At 31.5% G+C, this 18,077-nt stretch overlaps 2 protein-coding genes across 2 annotated transcripts; both read left to right on the plus strand.

The window, feature by feature from the left end:
- Positions 1-7,239: 7,239 nt before the first annotated feature.
- On the plus strand, positions 7,240-8,517 carry LOC108469304 (ethylene-responsive transcription factor SHINE 2-like). Its single transcript, XM_017770197.2, has 2 exons — positions 7,240-7,541; positions 7,621-8,517. The coding sequence occupies exons 1-2, from the start codon at positions 7,462-7,464 to the stop codon at positions 8,114-8,116; spliced, it is 576 nt and encodes a 191-aa protein (XP_017625686.1). The 5' UTR covers positions 7,240-7,461; the 3' UTR covers positions 8,117-8,517.
- A 4,738-nt stretch (positions 8,518-13,255) lies between these two features.
- Positions 13,256-17,725, plus strand: LOC108470293 (DEAD-box ATP-dependent RNA helicase 15-like). Its single transcript, XM_017771592.2, has 12 exons — positions 13,256-13,439; positions 13,525-13,644; positions 13,865-13,965; positions 14,304-14,476; positions 14,585-14,816; positions 14,903-15,021; positions 15,565-15,621; positions 15,711-15,895; positions 16,498-16,642; positions 16,735-16,818; positions 16,899-16,962; positions 17,340-17,725. Exons 2-12 carry the CDS (start codon positions 13,529-13,531, stop codon positions 17,348-17,350), a joined length of 1,287 nt encoding a protein of 428 aa, XP_017627081.1. The 5' UTR covers positions 13,256-13,439; positions 13,525-13,528; the 3' UTR covers positions 17,351-17,725.
- Positions 17,726-18,077: the final 352 nt, after the last annotated feature.

Here is an 18,077-nt window from a genome sequence, read left to right on the forward strand (position 1 = left end):
TTCAGCATTTGTTGCGAATTCTCGTATTTGCTTTCCGTTTAGCTCTTACGAGCTTCCGTTAACTCATATGAGTTTCAGTTAACCCTTTTGGGGTTTCAGTTCAGCACTTATGTGCTTCAATTAGCCTTTGGGCTTTCGTTTAGCACTTATATGCTTCAGTTAGACTTCGGGCTTCAGATCACGATGTACTCAAATCCGTAAGCTGTTCCTTGAATGGACAAGTTGGTAAGTCGTAAATGTAACATGTGGAAAAAGAAATGTAAGTAATGTTATCATTATTATTATTGAGCTCAATTATGTGATTTTGTCACTCAGATATTGTGTTTGACAGGATATGTTAGTAAATCATGAGTATGTGAATCAAAGTGACAGAATTTAAACACCTAATGAGGTTGAGCTCATTCACACGAATTTGTCATTTGAAATTGTGATTGACAGGAAGAAACAGTGAATTGCATGCTTATCAATGGTTACACATAATTATCTGAAAAACAAGAAAAATGACGGTTATTGATATATGGAAATGTGAGACATTGATATATGAATGTAGAATATGTTTGATAAATGTGTTCATTCTTAATTATGGAATTATGTACCTCATGTGTGCTATTTGCATAAAGATGATATTTCAAATACTTTGGTGAGTAAAGCTTAAATATGAAATAGTATGAAATCGAGACAAGTTGTTATGAAAATATATTTAAATTATCTGTAAGTGTTTTTGTACTCCTCGGTAATGCTTCGTACTCTATTCCTGCGACGGATACGGGTAGGGGGTGTTACAGACTGGTTCTATCTGTCCTTTGAATACAAAACATTGGAAACATCTTTCTAAATATGTGTTGGAAAACATATTGAGAATCGTTCATGTATGTAGCACATAATCATTTTCTAATTTAATTTACTGCAATAATTTTGCATTATTTGAAATTGTATGTAATGAGTACTTGTTACATTATTTTGTTATATGTGTAGGAAAACTTTGATCTCCAAGGTAAGGTGGAGGACTCTGACATCCTCTCACATGTTGGAAAACTCCGGAAGGAGTTTAAATCGCTTTGAAAACTAGATACTACAAAGAGATGGTCCAAGAAGGTCGATCGATTGAAGAAATATACGAAAACAATCCTCCTAGTGTGCATGATGATCAATGGAAGTGGTTAGTGGACCGATGGGGAACACCACAAGCTGCGGTATGCACTCTATTACACTAAATGTCTTTTGCTTGCTTCCAATTACTATATGATAAAAGTAGGGGTGCATAAATCTGCATATGTTGAATGATTCATAATAAATTTAGCTTTCCTATTACTCTTATATTTTTTCTCATTAATTTAAACAATAGGCACAATCAGAAAAGGCGAAAGAATCCCAAACAAAGGTGCGTTATGCACACACTGCTGGTCGTACAGGATATGCGACCCTCAATGCACAGTTTGTAAGTATTACATATTAATCAATATGTAACTTATATTAATTATTCTGCACTCATTGGTGAATATTGTTAACAACTATTGTTTTGTTCTATAATAGGCTGAGAAGGAAGGCTGTGAACCGTCGCGTTTGGAGCAGTTTAGATTTCAATATTTGCACAAAGATAGGAGTGACAATTTCAGGAGTGATGCAGCAGAACAAGTTTATGTAAGAAACAAATGTGTATTATTTATTTATTTAGATTAATTTTGACATCAATTTTTTTATTTTTCTAATTAAAGAGAACTGTAGGATGAAGCATGCAAGATGGTTAAAGACTCTATGCCAATACTTGAGAGTTCTTTCACACCTTAAGATAATGTTGCAACAGAAAACAATGTCTATACATAAGTGTTCGGCCCTGGCAAGAATGGAAAAATGTTGGGATATGGACGTAGGATGACCAAATCCAGGTTGTTTGGCTATGGGTCAGTCACTTGAGGAAGCCAATCTGCATCGGCCATCAGTAGATTAATTGAAGAGATGAATGCTAAGCATGTCGAGCAAATACAAACAATTCAAGCCGAACAAGCAGTTCGAGAGAAAACTCTACTCGAAGAAGTAGAATCTCGATTTCGTACTGAGGTTGCGGAGCGAGAAGCTCATTTGATAGCTGAGGCAGAAGAAAGATTTATGAAATTAACTGAAATTCGAGAGGCAAAGTTCATGGATATGTTGGATGCTCGTGAGAAAAAGTATGAGGCTCTTATCAATGAGTGTATGGCAAAGGGAATGTCAAGTAAGTTACAAGGTTTTTCATAGTAAGCATAGTAAGGTGACTATTTTATAACTAAATTGTCAATAAGTTTGTTAATGGTTTAATAGACATTGATTGTTGTAATTGAATGCTGGGTTTTTATTTGATGTCTTCATTGCTTGCTCAACTAATAATTAGTAGATGTACTGATGAATATTCTTTATTTAGCTTCAATTTATGGTTCTTTGGTTAATATTAAAATATTCTTCCCATGTCTTCATGTTGTTCTCATCTTACTCGTATAAATACAAAATGTACATTGCTATTTTTGTAGTTGAATTTCAAGTAGCCGACTTGATGATAAAGCCTTCAGTTCGGATGATGATGAATGAGGCTTGCTGCATATTATGCATTACATATATATGTTATAGTGGTTGATGAATGCAGTTGTCTCATAATTTTTTGGTGTCATGGGAATCAAGTCGACAAAATGTTTTGTATAATTTTTTGATATCATGGGAATCAAGTTGACAAAATGTTTGCAACGTGTTGACTGTTTCTATTAGGATGTTGTATAATTTTTTGATATCATGTGAAATATGTTGGCAACATGTTCTCAACTTGTTGACTATTAGGATTTTGTATATAAATTACATTATTCAATGATAATTTTTATTTATATGATCTTTTTATGTTAATTAATTGTTCAATTAATATTGATTCAAACTTTTCCAAACCCAATGCATACAACTTTGCTCATATTTCACCAAAACAGGCTCTTAAAAATCAGGGGAAATGTTGTAAAAAAAAGTTATTTTAGACGGGTTTATCCTAACTTTTTTTAAGTTACATTAGAAAAGGTCTATCCTAACCTTTTTTAGTGTTGCTGTAAATAGGTCATCCCAACATTTTTAACGTTGTCTTAGATAAGTCAATACCAACCTTTTCTAAAAGTTACCTTAGACGAGATTTATCTCAACCTTTTTAAGGTTACCTTAGATGGGTTTATCACAACCTTTTTTAAAGGTTTCATTAGATAATATTTATCCCAACCTTTCCAAGGTTGCTTTAAATGGACCTATGCCAATCTTTTTTAAAAGTTGACTTAGACAAGGTCCATCCCAACCATTTTAATGTTGCCTTAGATAGGTCTATCCCAACATTTTTTAAAGGTTGCCTTAGTTATGGTCTATCCCAACCTATTTAAGGTTGCCTTAGATAGGTCTATCCCAACCTTTTTTTATAAGTTGTCTTAGACAAGATCTATACCAACCTTTTTAAGGTTGCCTTAGACGGCTCTATCCCAACTTTTTTTATAAGTTGTCTTAGACAAGGTCTATACCAACCTTTTTAAGGTTGCCTTAGACGGATCTATCCCAACAGTTTTTAAAAGTTGCCTTAGACAAGAACTATAGCAACCTTTTTAATGTTGCCTTAGCAAGGTTTCTCACAACATTTGAAAATGTTGGTTTTGACTAGGTCTATCCCAACGCTTTTCAAGCGTCGTTATTGATTAAGGCTTATGTTGACTTATACCGACACTTTTTCAAAAGCGTTGTCGACCCTATACCAACTGCAGTATATACAACCTTTTTGGAAGCGTCGGAAGAAGCGTCACGAAACCTATACCAATCTTTTTTGCGTCGTTTTAGGTCAAAAAAAGTGTCGCTGTAGGGTTATTTTGTTGTAGTGATATAATTCGTAATAAAGATTAATCTATACATATATTATTAATATTATGTTGCTTCATGTATATAATTGCTTTTGAATCTATTCACGTATTTTAATATATGTGTTCGTATATTTTATGTATTATATTTGACTATTATTAGATATATACTTGATACATACATTTGACATACATACATTATTAAATCTATGTTATTTTATATATGTAGTTTCTTTGAGGTCCATTTATATACATAATTATATTTTAAAAACTATTATATATATATATATATATATATATATATTGTCTATTTTAAATTTTATATGATATTTAGTGATATTGTTTTATAGGTTAACTATTTTGAGTTCTTTTTATTGTATATTGTAAATCTTTTATTATTTATTTTGAGATTTTTATGTTGCTTATATTAAAACTTCTTATATATTGTCTCATATATTACTGGTTTCAATTTTATTTTTCACATAATATTTGTCGTAAACTCTTCGTATGTTATTTCAAATCACTTTATAAATTATTTATTTTAGTTGTTCCATGCATTATTTTATTGTTTTGTACATGGATAATTTTAAATTGTTTTATGTAATTTATTTTAAATTCCTTTTAGTAGTGTCTACCTTAAACATGTTTTTCTATATATTATTCGTCTAAGATTACCTTTCATTTATTTTAAACTATCTTACATTATTTATTTCAATTTGTTTTGTACATTATTCGTTTTAAATTGTTTCATACATTATTCATTCTAATTTATTTTATACTAGTTACTTCAAGTGGTTTTATATACACTATTTCGTTTCATTTTATCCTTAATATTGACGCCAAACAATATGTGTTGTCGTTGTATTTTACAATTCTTTATTCATATTTTCATGCTTTTATAATTCATTATTGTAATATTTATTCGCAAATCATTATACCATGTTTGATATCATTATTTTTTCTCGTTCCATCTAAATCACGTCTTGTATTAAAGTTCAAATGCATGTTTTTAATATAGACTATTTTATTTCAAACAAAATAAACACCCATTGTTTAAATATCGAATTCGCTATTATTTAATAGAAAAAATTTCAAAATAAGGCAATGTTGTGCGTTTTGGAACATCGAAGAGTCGTTCCCTAACTTACGGGGTTTCGATTTTCTCGTTGATTCTAAATAGCCAAATATCCTTTCGATTTTCTTTTAAATACACGAAATTTCAATAAAATTAAAGACAAGCTTGCATTTGGGATTTCATGGTATTGTGTCCTAACTTACGGGATGTGATACCCCGATATCTCGAGACAAGAAAATCTTTAGCAATCGTTTTGAGCTAATTCAAGTGTTTTTTAATCGACATCAATAAAAAGGGATCGTATTTTAAAACTATTCTCGATTTTCAACGTTCGACATTAAGACACTAACTAATCAATTTGGTACCAACTTTTGGGCGTATTGAGGATGCTAATCCTTCCTCATACGTAACCGACTCCCAAACTCATTTTCTGATTTTCGTAGACCAAAAATTATCGTTTTAGTAAATCTTAACTTTTATTAAAATGATTAATTTAAGGTGATCCGATCACACCTCATTAAAAAAGATTGGTGGCGACTCTCACATTCGTTCTTTCATTTTCATCTTCAAAATCTAAGTTGATTCCCGTTTTCCAAAAAAATGGTTACAACAAGGTGATTGTTGGTAAGTTATCGGAGCAATTATGAAATATAGAGATTTCAAAGTAAGCTAATAGAATAAAAAGGATCAATATATCTTATAAAATGGCAAAATGTAATTTAACTGAAAAATAAAGTGCAAAATTTATTAAAATATGAATACTTAATTTATCTCTTTCAAACTTATCCAATTCATAAATAAATATATTCTCCTTCTTTTCCTCTTCCTTTGTAATTGTTTAGCTAAATTATTTAAATAATTATTTAGGATAAATTTTAAAACTAGACAACATTATATATTAACTTTAATTTTGTGTAATTTTTTCTCAATTAAGAAAGATATTAATAAAAGAAAGAGTCCTTACAAAACACAATCAACTAACACTAAAAATGCAATAGCAGCAAAACAATATCAAAACTGACTTAAAAATTATATTTATTTAAATGTATATAATTGATTTAAAATATATTTATTTAGTATAAAAAATTAATGTATTTATTTAAATACAAAAATTAATTTAAAATTAAAGATTCATATACACTTTTAAATTATCATTTAATATATGAAATTACATTTATATATGATTTTAAAATTTATGTAATAAGACCACGAATCAGTAATAAAAGTTATTGCAAACTATAGCTTTTTAGTTGAAATTGTAACCACCACATCAATTTCGCCATTAATTAATTTGCTCTGCCCCCTCCTATCCATGGATCCAGCAGTAAATCAACTCCACTAATAATAATTTTATACGTATATCATATGCTTTGCCTTTACCTATTCACCAATGGGCTTGCATCTTTTTCCCAAGTAAATCATTTCTACTACTTTGCGTTCACGATCTAGCATATACACACATAAGTACTAGAGAAGAAAAGCAGCTCTCCAAGTTTAAATCTGCTATTTTTGTTTTCAAAAAGGTTGGAGTCATTATGAAAATTTCACCAATGGGAGCCTAGCCTTTGTAAAAAATAATATTCTTCAATCGGAAAAGAAAAATATGAGGTAGCTTAATTGAATGCTATTCAGCATTATTCTAGCTATTAGCTCCTTTTTATTCCAATATAATTTGTCATATTCATATGCAAGCCCAAGTTTTGTATGATTTGTTTTGTTTTCTTTTTTTATTATTATGGAATTGTTGGCATTAATACTAAATTGTTGGCAAAACACGATATTAATAACACTTGTATCAATAAGAATAAAAAAAATGCATGATATACAAATTTTAATTAAAATTTTTCTAGAATTAAACTAATCATTTTAGGGTTTGTGGGTGTGTGTGTGAAGAAATTAAAGCGATAGTGATAATGACCCTCAAAAACCCTAGCATGCATCTTAGCCAATCACACCTTGCCGCCGGAAGTAAAAAAGTTAAAAAGGCAACCAATAAGTAATGGAGTAGTAGTGTTTTTATCTTTACCACTAAAAGAAGCCACTTTTTGCCATAAAAATCAGAGTCGGCTCCGTCGTTAATAATAATAATAATCAACTAACTTATTAGATTCCTATTAGTATTTAATATGCCAACTCAAAAGTTGCAAACTCCCGTGCCAATGTAGAAAACTTTGATCACAAAAATTCACTCGCTCACATCATGCTTTAAAATGTTGATGATCGTTGATAAATATGAAGCCAATAGTATAATGCATTAAACTGTGAACAATCCTTGATGAGCTGGTAAAGTGAAACGAGGAGGATGGTCATTTGTCAACATGTTATTCATTTATTCTTTCTAGTTGTGAAACCTAGTTCTGACATGGCTGCGTAGGTGAAAATCTTTATTATATGGAGTCTCCAGTTTCCATTCAAATCCGCCGACAGCGCAATAATTTCCAACTCTTTAAGGCAAAGATCCCACCATCCTCTTAAAAACTGAACCCCCTCTCAATGCTTCCATATTTATGAGATCTCTGCAAGTTTTTTTCTTCAAACCAAAAAAACATGGTACAAACAAAGAAATTCAGAGGTGTTCGGCAGCGTCAGTGGGGCTCTTGGGTATCTGAGATTCGCCATCCTTTACTGTAACTCCACCCACTCTCATCATTATCACCTTAATTGCCATATCTATATAAATGATTTATTTTATTTGTGTGTGTACAGGAAAAGAAGGGTATGGCTAGGCACGTTCGAGACGGCTGAGGCAGCGGCAAGAGCATATGACCAGGCTGCCATTTTGATGAATGGACAAAATGCCAAGACCAATTTTCCTCCTGCTACTGCTCACAAAGATGATTCTCCATTGCCTCCCAAGGCTCTTTCTGAGCTTCTCAATGCTAAGCTCAAGAAATGTTGCAAAGACCAGTCTCCATCTCTTACTTGCCTCAGGCTTGACACTGATAATGCCCACATTGGAGTTTGGCAAAAACGTGCAGGCACTCGTTCCAGTTCCAGTTGGGTCATGAGGGTTAATCTTGGGAATAAGAAGACAACTACACCGCCATCGGAAGATGGACCGGCATTATCATCGCCACCTATAGCCGATGAGATTGAAGGGGAAAGTCACGTATTGGGAGAAGAAGACAGGATTGCACTGCAGATGATAGAAGAATTACTCAATTGGAATTGTCCTATGGTTTCAACTTCAAGTGGAGTTTAAAAAAAGCCATATCCATATAGCTTGCTCATAAACACCATTGATCTCACTGTAAAACTGGTGCAATAAGCAGTATTTTTTTATTTACCTGGTAACTGTGAAATTTACTATATCAACATAAAGCAAGCACCAATGCCAGTGGCTTCAGGAACCTGAATTACCCATATGCTTGAATTGTCAACTTCTCCTTGTTCCCTACTTTTGTTACTAATATATAGGTGTCTGTCATGGTGGGGTATGAAGCAGCAGCTAATGCAAGGGTTAATAGATCAAATGACCTTTTAAATGTGTCTTATTAATAGGTTAATGTTCTAAGTAGGGCTAATTACATCCGTTTAGCTAGCTGCTGGAATATTTAGGATCTTGTAACGTATTAGCAGGGCTATGCTTTATTAATGAATAACACCTTTCAACTTTCAAAAACAAAACAAGTCTGTCATATACATTAAACACGGTCATAACCTAGGTAAATCGGATTTTGTATTTTTATATACAAGGCACCAAAACACCAAATTATCATCACTACTAGTAAATCATTTTTTTAAAAAAATTCTTTTAGTACGAAATGGAACCCTTAATTTGGTTAAATTAAGTATGTAGTGAGGTTTTTTTTTTCCTTTTCATTTTCGCCCGCATACATGATACTCTAAATTAGGCAACTTATACACAAAACCAAAGCAGTTAGATGATAGTTAATGATTTTTAGTACGTAGAAAAGTGAGAGAGATGTACCTTGTGATGTTTATTGATAGGAACTTGATAAGAGAAACATGGCATGATGTTGAAATCTTTCTAATTTTCCATTGTTTTATAATTTGTTGAAACTTAAAAGTGATGGACGACAATTCTTTGTCGATTCCTGTTGATTCGATGAGGTTGTAGTTATGGCCATGGGCCCTTGGCTTAGCCTGCCTGCATGCATGCATGACGACATAACCCATTGCTTCCCTCACCACAATCGCCTTCTCTTGTATTAATTTTATGTCTTTTTTTCTTTGTCGACTTTACAGCATGTTATATGTGATTATATGAACAGCACAATTATATTGTATTTTAAACAAAGCTTTGTTTTATTAATAGCAAAAAGAAAAATATTTGAAGAAATTACTATTACTATATACCAATTAGACTAATTACTGTCACCCTTAATATTCAACTATATATATTATACACTATTAATACGGTAATAATTAGGGAAACTATACAAATGGTCCACGTTCCTATTTTGGTCACGTAACTTTAAAAGTTTTCAATTTAGCTAGGCATTAATATTTAAATTTGTTCTTGTTTTTAATCATTTGCAGTTCAATTGGTAAGGAAAAATCTTTTTCTAACTGGTTTAATAACATATTTAGTCCTCAATACTTACATATTTTATCAATTTGATCCTAATTCTAAATAATTTAATAAATTTAACTCTTCACATTTACAAATTCTACAATTTGATCCTCAAACTTCCTAGCCAAATCTTTCAAGTTTTAAAACAAAGACATTCCACATCTATTAATTATTTTATTTTGGTACATAAACATTTTTTGTTTATTTTTTTAAATGTTAGAGTTAGAAATTAAATAAACACCATTAAAAATAATAGAAAAATATAAAATTTGAAAATCTAATATATATAGGAAAAGTACATAAATAATTTAATATTTGAAAGAAAGAAAATTTCACTCTACTAGCATAATTTTAGTTCTTAATTAATTTGGTAAATGATTTGACACTAATTCAGATTATTAATGATATGTGTTGCTTATTGTGAATTTAAAATTAAAATAAATAGAACACATAATAATGTTTAAAAATTTAAAAAATCATTATCAATGTATCAAAAGGAAATTTCTTTCATATATTTTCTTATGAAAAATTAAATGTTCATAATTTTTCTTATATAATTATTGATTGAACATTTGGATATTTCAAAGCCATATTTTTAACTTTGGATTTAAATTTAAATTTCAAGGACCTATTTCGAGGACTATTTCTATGTACTTTGAAGGAAATATCATATTGTTAACAACAATAGTAAATCTAACATGTTTTTTAAAGGTTTTTCATTTTATTTAGCCAAAATTTTATTAATCAAAGGGTCATAAAATCTTATATTTAGAAGAAAACTAATGAAAAAAGGAAAAAGAAATGATAAACTCATTCGTATCAAGAATTGGCTCGAAAAATAGCTTGTTAGTTGAGAGAAGGTTTTTTTTTGGGGGGTTACAAATTTATACTTTAAACACTAAAAGCTTTGGTTAGAAAATTTAATGATCAAATTAATAAAATTTGCAAATATGAAGGGTTAAATTTATTAACTTATTTAAAATTAGGATCAAGTTGATATAATATGTAAATATTGAGGACTAAATTAATGTGTTATTAAACCAACTAGAAAAAGGCATTCCGTTATCAATTTAAAGGCGAGTGACCAAAACATGAATATATTCAAACGTTAGTATCAAATTTTAAAATTTTTAAAGTTGAATGACCAAAAATAGGATCACGGATATAGTTGGATGACCATTTGTATAGTTTACCCAAATAATTAATTGATAAATTGATGAATTATTTTCGAAATTATACAAATTTGTCCCACTTATTATTTAAGCTGTCTCTCTCAGTCAACTTCCGATACTTTCACCATGGTAGCTAGCTAGGTTTTTTGGACTTGAAATAGATAGGACATCACAAAAAGGAGTCTCCAACGTGGAGCAAAACGGCTTAGATAATTTTATGTTTTTTTAATTGAAGATATCAAAATATTATGTTTAAATCAATGTAGTTGGTTTCTCGTCGTTACACCAATCCATGTGTATTATTTCAGTAATAATTTGAAATATCATTTCTCTTATCTGTGACAAAACATTGCACATGAGCTTATGTATGAATAATGCTAAAATATTTTTTACCAAACTTTAAAATTTTTATTAACCAAATTTAAACTTTAAACTTCAATTTATGTAAACGAGAAACTTTAAAAAAAGAAAAAATTTAAATAGCAAACAAACTCAAGAAAAGAAAAATCTAAATTAAGCTTCATAAACACAATGCGATATGAAGTGATATTATTGAGGATATTTTAAAGTAATGTTGTGGAATTTTGTTATTTAATGTGCGAGATACTTTTTTCTCTTGTTTATTTTAGATTTATTAAATGATGAAGTTTTATATTTGTGAATTTTATTAATAAATATTTTTTTATAATTAATTAATATTTTTATATACTAAATAGTTTTCAAAAACATCTATAAATTTGAAATGGTATATCAAAACAGACCAATACGTATTAGTTCTAGTAAAAATAATGATGCGGTACTAACTATTTTAGTTTAAATAATGATACTTAAATATATATTCATGTATGTATCAACACATAGATATTTAAAAAATAATAATAATAATAAAAGAGTTGAAATAAAATAATAAATTTATATAAGAGGTCAAAAATGTTTGACCTTTTGAGTACTCTAAAAACAAAGATGGCCCCTCTACAGGTCTCCTTCCTACTAACTAAAAGTCTACTACTATTTAAGTTACGGTAAACCATATGCTGACTTTGAAACTCTTTTAATGGAAAAGTAGGTAAATTTTTAGTTGGCAATGTCATACTCATTAATTTGTTTTTGTTACATAATGTGTCCAATGCAAGACTAGGTATCACCTAATTTCTGACTCCTTCCCTAACACCACTTAAAAGGAAAAACAAATAAAATTGTAGACAAGGATGAATTTCGTTGTAATAACTTTTTATTTGTCTTGGGCACACGTAATTCTGTTGGAAAATTGAAAAATGGGAATAAATCAACCGAAAAAACAATGCTAATTCATCTGACACGTTCATAACCATTTTTTTATTATCTAGAACTTGTTTTCATATCCTGTGAGGGGGGTTCATTGATCTGGCTTTGGAGATGTTGTTGTAATAACCAAAGCTTGATGTGAAATAATCACGTGCTGGTAAGATACATAGAGGAGCATGCAGCAGAAGGCAAAGCATGAAAGGAGTTAATGGAATATGTTATACATAGTAGTGATGGATACTGACCGAGCAGCTTTTATTTCTATATCCCTTGGTGGTGAAAGTCCTTATTATTTTTAAGCGTATATATGTTTGATTTCCTGAGAGAGAGAGAGAGAGATGCGTTGAGAAATATCTCGGCATCATCATGTGCTGGTATTGTTGTTAACTATAAGCATGGTTATGCATTTTCACCTTCACGTAGCATCTACAAGTTTCTATCATACTTTTGAAATTTCCATTCTACTATACCTTTTTCAATTCAAGTAGCGATAATGTTTACAGAAATCAAAACTAATCCTAAACCCTTGCAGTTGTTGTTTTATTATTTCGGCAGTATTCATCTAATTATGAAAAGTTATAAAATCGTCATTCAATTATTAATATATTTTTTATTATCCAAATATGAAAAATTATAAAATGATCATTCAATTGTTCTATTTTATCTTTTTGATAACCAATTATTTTCATAATTAATTGATAAAAAATTTCATTAATAGTTAAGTGATTACTAATGTAATTTACCCTAATTATCTTTATGGTGGTTATAAGTTTAGGGTTAGCTCAACCATAACTTTGTTTGGAGATATATAGATTATGATGATTGTTCTAACTCAGTTGAATGTTTATATAAGCAAGTAACTAGTGAACCATGGTTCGACCACCATTCTATCGGTCCTTCTCATTAGTGCATATAATAATCTTGTAAGATAAATATTAAAACTATACATAAACTTTGATTAAATGTGTAATGTCATATATGAACTTTGATTTTTACAATTTTATACATGAAATTTTAATTTAATTTAAATTTCACAAATCACTAATAACATTATTGAATTAACACCTTTTATGTTGATATATATATACACAAATAATTATATTAATTCAATATGAAAATAACATATATAATTATTTTTTTAACTGTGTATAATTAAATCAAAATTAAAGTTTTATATAAACATATAAAACACAATTTAAATTTTATGTGTATGATTGTACCAAATTAAAATTCTTATATTAAATTACATATTGAATCAAAATTAATTTATAAATATATTAAGGAAAAAAGCTTTGGGGCCCAAAATGGGCCACAGCCAACCGGGTGGGAGGGGGTTGAGGGTGGGATGGTAATTAGCGAAGAGCAGCTAGGGCATTCTGGGTCATAAGCTAGAAGAATTTCTCCCCAACTCTCTAAAAATCTAAGTTTTGCTTCCGTGAACCAGCCAGCCTGTTTTCGTTTGCAGTAGTGACTCTCCAAACCCTAACCCTAGAAACCTACTAGTTCTGCCCCTCTTTTAATTAATTTCTCTGGTAAATCTCTAGTCAAACTTGTTTTTAGCTATTTTCCGTCTTTTATTTGCTAAATTCCTAACTATTTTCTATTCGGATTTTGTAGAAAAATGGGAGAAACAAGGGACAACGACGCTTATGAGGAAGAGCTTCTCGACTACGAAGAAGAAGAAGAGAAAGCCCCTGACTCTGTCACTGCTAAAGCCAATGGCGATGCGGGCAAGAAGTGAGTTATACCTTCTTTCTGTTATTCTATTTTCGCTCTTTTTTTTATTCTCATATTCTTCATCTTATGCACCTCTGGTAGGAGAAAAAGAAGAAAATTTGAATGATAGATAGTTTTTCTCGGAACGATTATTAGTTGTATAATTTATTTTTGGTTTCAAATAATCCATGGAGAATTCTTTTTCCATCTATCTAATTTGATCTTTTCTCTGTCATTGTAGGGGCTATGTTGGGATTCACAGTTCAGGATTCAGAGATTTCCTTTTGAAGCCAGAGCTGCTTCGAGCCATTGTGGACTCTGGATTTGAGCACCCTTCCGAAGGCAAATTTATACTCTCCTTTTTTAGCATTTGTTAACCTATATATGCAGTTCCATCCCTAAAATTAGCTAGAAGGCTTGTTCATTAGCTGTTTGTTACTATGATAGTGTTTTCTATGACTGGGATAGTATGCAACGTGTTTGTTTCTGATTTTGACGTACACAACTTTTTCTGAATGTTTAATGTGTAACCTTTTCTCTGGCCTAAGATTTTAGTTTGTGATGCACTGCCTTTGCAGGTAATATACCACTATCACAAAGTTTCAATTAAAAGGATCTGGGAGGTTATATTTTACTTACCAGGGATTCCTTCGAAACAATTTTCTTTGGTTCTTCATCAGTTCAACATGAATGCATTCCCCAAGCTATACTGGGTATGGATGTTATTTGTCAAGCTAAATCAGGGATGGGGAAGACTGCGGTTTTTGTTCTATCAACATTACAACAGATTGAACCTACCCCAGGGCAAGTTGTTGCCCTTGTTTTGTGCCATACTAGGGAGTTAGCTTACCAGGTAAGAGCAAGTTCTCATCTTTTCTTGGAAGTCCTCTGGTCATAAAAATTGCCTTTGTACTAGTTATATCATACATGTCGACTCATTAGTTATGCCTTGAACATGTAGATTTGTCACGAGTTCGAGAGGTTCAGTACTTACCTTCCTGATATCAAGGTTGCTGTCTTCTATGGTGGTGTTAACATTAAAGTTCACAAAGATCTACTGAAAAATGAATGCCCTCATGTTGTTGTTGGCACACCTGGAAGGATATTGGCTCTGACAAGAGACAAGGACCTTTCATTGAAGAATGTGAGGCATTTCATTCTTGATGAATGTGACAAGATGCTTGAATCACTTGGTACAGTTACTGAAGCTGGATGAGGGTATATGTTTTTAATGTTCCATTTACTGCTATTCCTTGTATTTATTCTACTTATCTCACAGACATGAGGAGAGATGTCCAGGAGATTTTCAAGATGACCCCTCATGATAAGCAAGTTATGATGTTTTCTGCCACTCTTAGCAAAGAAATTCGCCCTGTCTGCAAGAAATTTATGCAAGATGTAATGTTCCGTGGCCAATACTACTTAAATTTAGAAGTACCTTTTTAATTAGTCCCAGCTTTCTCCAAGAGTTTTGTTTGCATCTGATGGGTCCATGTGCATATACTTCCCATTGGTTTTGCTTTAGTGCTGTGGCTCCTATTAGTCATTTATGGACTATGCAGATTGAAAGGGGAAGGTTAGTGGTGAATTCATGGGTTTGCAGTGGTTAGATTATTGAAGTAGTGTATCTGTGTGAGCTTATTTTTACTTTGGCTTAATTGTTTTTAGTTGTTCTCTATTTAGTCTATGGGTGTGGGTTTGGAGTGGGGTAACAAAAAGGGTTAGGAATCTGGGTTAGGGAAGCAGTATCTGTCCTGTAATAATGTTTTTGAGGGAGAACAGAACTTGCCTGTTTTTACTAAGTAAGCATCTGCAAGGAGGCAAGGAAGATGGACCTTAATCTCAATTAAAGGGATGTGCAACTGTAATTCATTTCATACTGGATTCCATTTGTTAAGGAAGCTCCCTAACATGAGTTACCGTAATGTTTGTTCCTTTCAGCCCATGGAAATTTATGTCGATGACGAGGCCAAGTTGACCCTTCATGGTCTTGTGCAGGTATCTTCCAAGAAGCTAGCTCCTTACCTTCTGATTTGTTTTTTAAAAGATTATTTAAGATCTAATCACCAAAAGGATTCTATTGACAGCACTACATCAAATTGAGTGAGCTGGAGAAAAACCGCAAGTTGAATGATCTCCTTGATGCATTGGATTTTAACCAAGTTGTTATATTTGTTAAAAGTGTGAGCCGAGCAGCTGAGTTGAACAAGTTGCTCATGGAATGTAATTTTCCCTCTATATGCATTCACTCTGGAATGTCACAGGAAGAAAGGTTTGTACATATTGTGTATCATATATTCTTGCTACCTTGTCTTTTTTTAGAAAGGCTTTGGTGTACTTTGTTCTTGTAAAAAATAAATGACTCAATAATCTTTATCTTGTGGAAGGATCCCTATCAAAGGCCTTTTTTATATATATTTTTCCTCATATTACCTTAATGTACCGATTTATGGTGGTATATTTGTGTATTTTCCACGGGGGAAGCTTTGGTACGGTTAGAACCCCGAAAATTTTATTTTGCCTTATTTGGTGATATGTTCAAGTTGTGTTAATGCTTCATGGGTATCTGTTATTTTATTTTTCTTCTTGGAGTGGTGCAAAACATACTTGAAGAGAAAATAGTGGCATTTTTTACTTTATTTTGGTTTTTTAGTTTACTAAATACTATGTTTTTCACGTGATCCCAAATTTAGGCCTCTTGTTTAGGATTTGGCTGGTTTTCAATTTCGACTGAATACTGTTATATCTTTTAGAAGTTCAGATTTCTTTTTCTGTTCAAGTAGGTTTATATTCCTTGTTTAAATATAATGTGGTTTGGCTTTTACCAATTAGCTTTGTTTTATAATGTATGCATCTGTAATGAATGCTCTATAGGTTGACTCGCTACAAAGGTTTCAAAGAGGGTCATAAAAGAATTCTTGTGGCCACAGATTTGGTTGGAAGAGGAATTGATATTGAACGTGTTAACATTGTTATCAACTATGACATGCCAGATTCTGCTGATACATACCTGCATAGGGTAAGCTTTGTTTTGACTTCATTGTCGTGGTAATCTTGCTTCTGTTTTCTGAGTACAAGTTATCTGACTGATGTTTCGTGATTCTTTGGCAGGTTGGTAGAGCTGGCAGATTTGGCACCAAGGGTCTTGCAATTACATTTGTTTCGTCTGCTTCAGATTCTGATGTGCTCAATCAGGTTTGTATTTAGAACTTGTGAATATTGTTTTGTCCCATTGATATGCCCAGCTCTAATTAATTTTGTTCAATCACATGCAGGTCCAGGAGAGGTTTGAAGTGGATATTAAGGAACTTCCAGAGCAGATTGATACATCTACATACAGTATGTTTTTCTGCCTTCCCTCTGCTTTTGATATCCTTGTACAATTTTATTAGTTTTAAAGATTTCAAGATGCTATTAGAATGCTTGATTACCAGCATGGTTCAACTTTCTTGTGGAAAGCGTTTGTTCTGCTCTACTATCAAGGCGCTTTTAGAAAGCTTGATTACCAGCATGTTTTAGCTCTCTTGTGGAAAGTTGTTTGTTGAATAGTTTAGTTTTTAGTTTGCCAAATTTCATAGCAGGGTGCTTTGAAATAATTGAGACCTTAAATATTTTGTTCATGTGCTGGCAATAGGATATGGATGTCGAATTTTATTCTCAATGTACTTGTTTGGTAACCAAATTTTCTAAAGCATATAAAATATTTCTTCATGTAGTGCCATCATAATGAAGGTTGAATCAGCAAAAGCAGTGTCTGATGCCCAAATCATGGATCCAATTTGTCTTGCTGGATATCATGGCCATGTGTACTTGTTGAATGAGTTGCTTGGGAGGAGCAGCACCCACCATTTCCTTGCAATGTTGGACTGCATCTGAAGAGTAGTGTTTGTAGCCATTTAAGGCCTCAGTTAATTGAGATTTAGCTCTGTTTCCCTTTTTTTAGGACTTGTTTTTCATTTTGCTATCTATAGATATTATGATGTGTTGTAATTAATTTGGGAGAGCATAACCTCTGTTTTTGAAAGTCCGATTTACCCTGTTATGAAACAATCATATAAACCAATATAATAACGTTATTGTATAAATCATGCCTTTTCTGAAAGATTGTCATCTTAGTGTGATGCTCCTCCCTTAATTGCAATTTGCAAACAGTGCGCGCGCGTACGTGTATATATTGGAAAATTTGACTTGCAAGTAACATAAAATATTTGTTTGGCCAGCAAGTCAGTCATTATTATTTGTTCGACGGAGTGATGGATTCGTCGTAGCCTACTCTAATTTTATAAACGGGAAAAACAGTTTTTTTTTTTTATTGTAATAAACAATCGGGTTAGATTCATTCAATAATTACATTTTGGAATAATAGTTTTCAAACAGAAGTTAGAATAATAATAAATAAAGATTTTGGATTAAAATTAGATTGTGTTTTATCTTTTTACTTAAAAATAGATAAA

This window comes from Gossypium arboreum, chromosome 8 (assembly GCF_025698485.1).
Source record: "Gossypium arboreum isolate Shixiya-1 chromosome 8, ASM2569848v2, whole genome shotgun sequence".
NCBI lineage: Eukaryota > Viridiplantae > Streptophyta > Magnoliopsida > Malvales > Malvaceae > Gossypium > Gossypium arboreum.

What these genes read in the sequence shown, in the direction of transcription:
- LOC108469304 (XM_017770197.2), top strand. Translation starts at nt 7,462, where the DNA reads ATGGTACAAACAAAGAAATTCAGAGGTGTTCGGCAGCGTCAGTGGGGC. An exon ending in GAGATTCGCCATCCTTTACT is followed by an intron (nt 7,542 to 7,620) that starts GTAACTCCACCC and finishes GTGTGTGTACAG; the next exon opens with GAAAAGAAGGGTATGGCTAG.
- LOC108470293 (XM_017771592.2), top strand. Translation starts at nt 13,529, where the DNA reads ATGGGAGAAACAAGGGACAACGACGCTTATGAGGAAGAGCTTCTCGAC. An exon ending in GGAATGTCACAGGAAGAAAG is followed by an intron (nt 15,896 to 16,497) that starts GTTTGTACATAT and finishes AATGCTCTATAG; the next exon opens with GTTGACTCGCTACAAAGGTT. An exon ending in ATTCTGATGTGCTCAATCAG is followed by an intron (nt 16,819 to 16,898) that starts GTTTGTATTTAG and finishes AATCACATGCAG; the next exon opens with GTCCAGGAGAGGTTTGAAGT.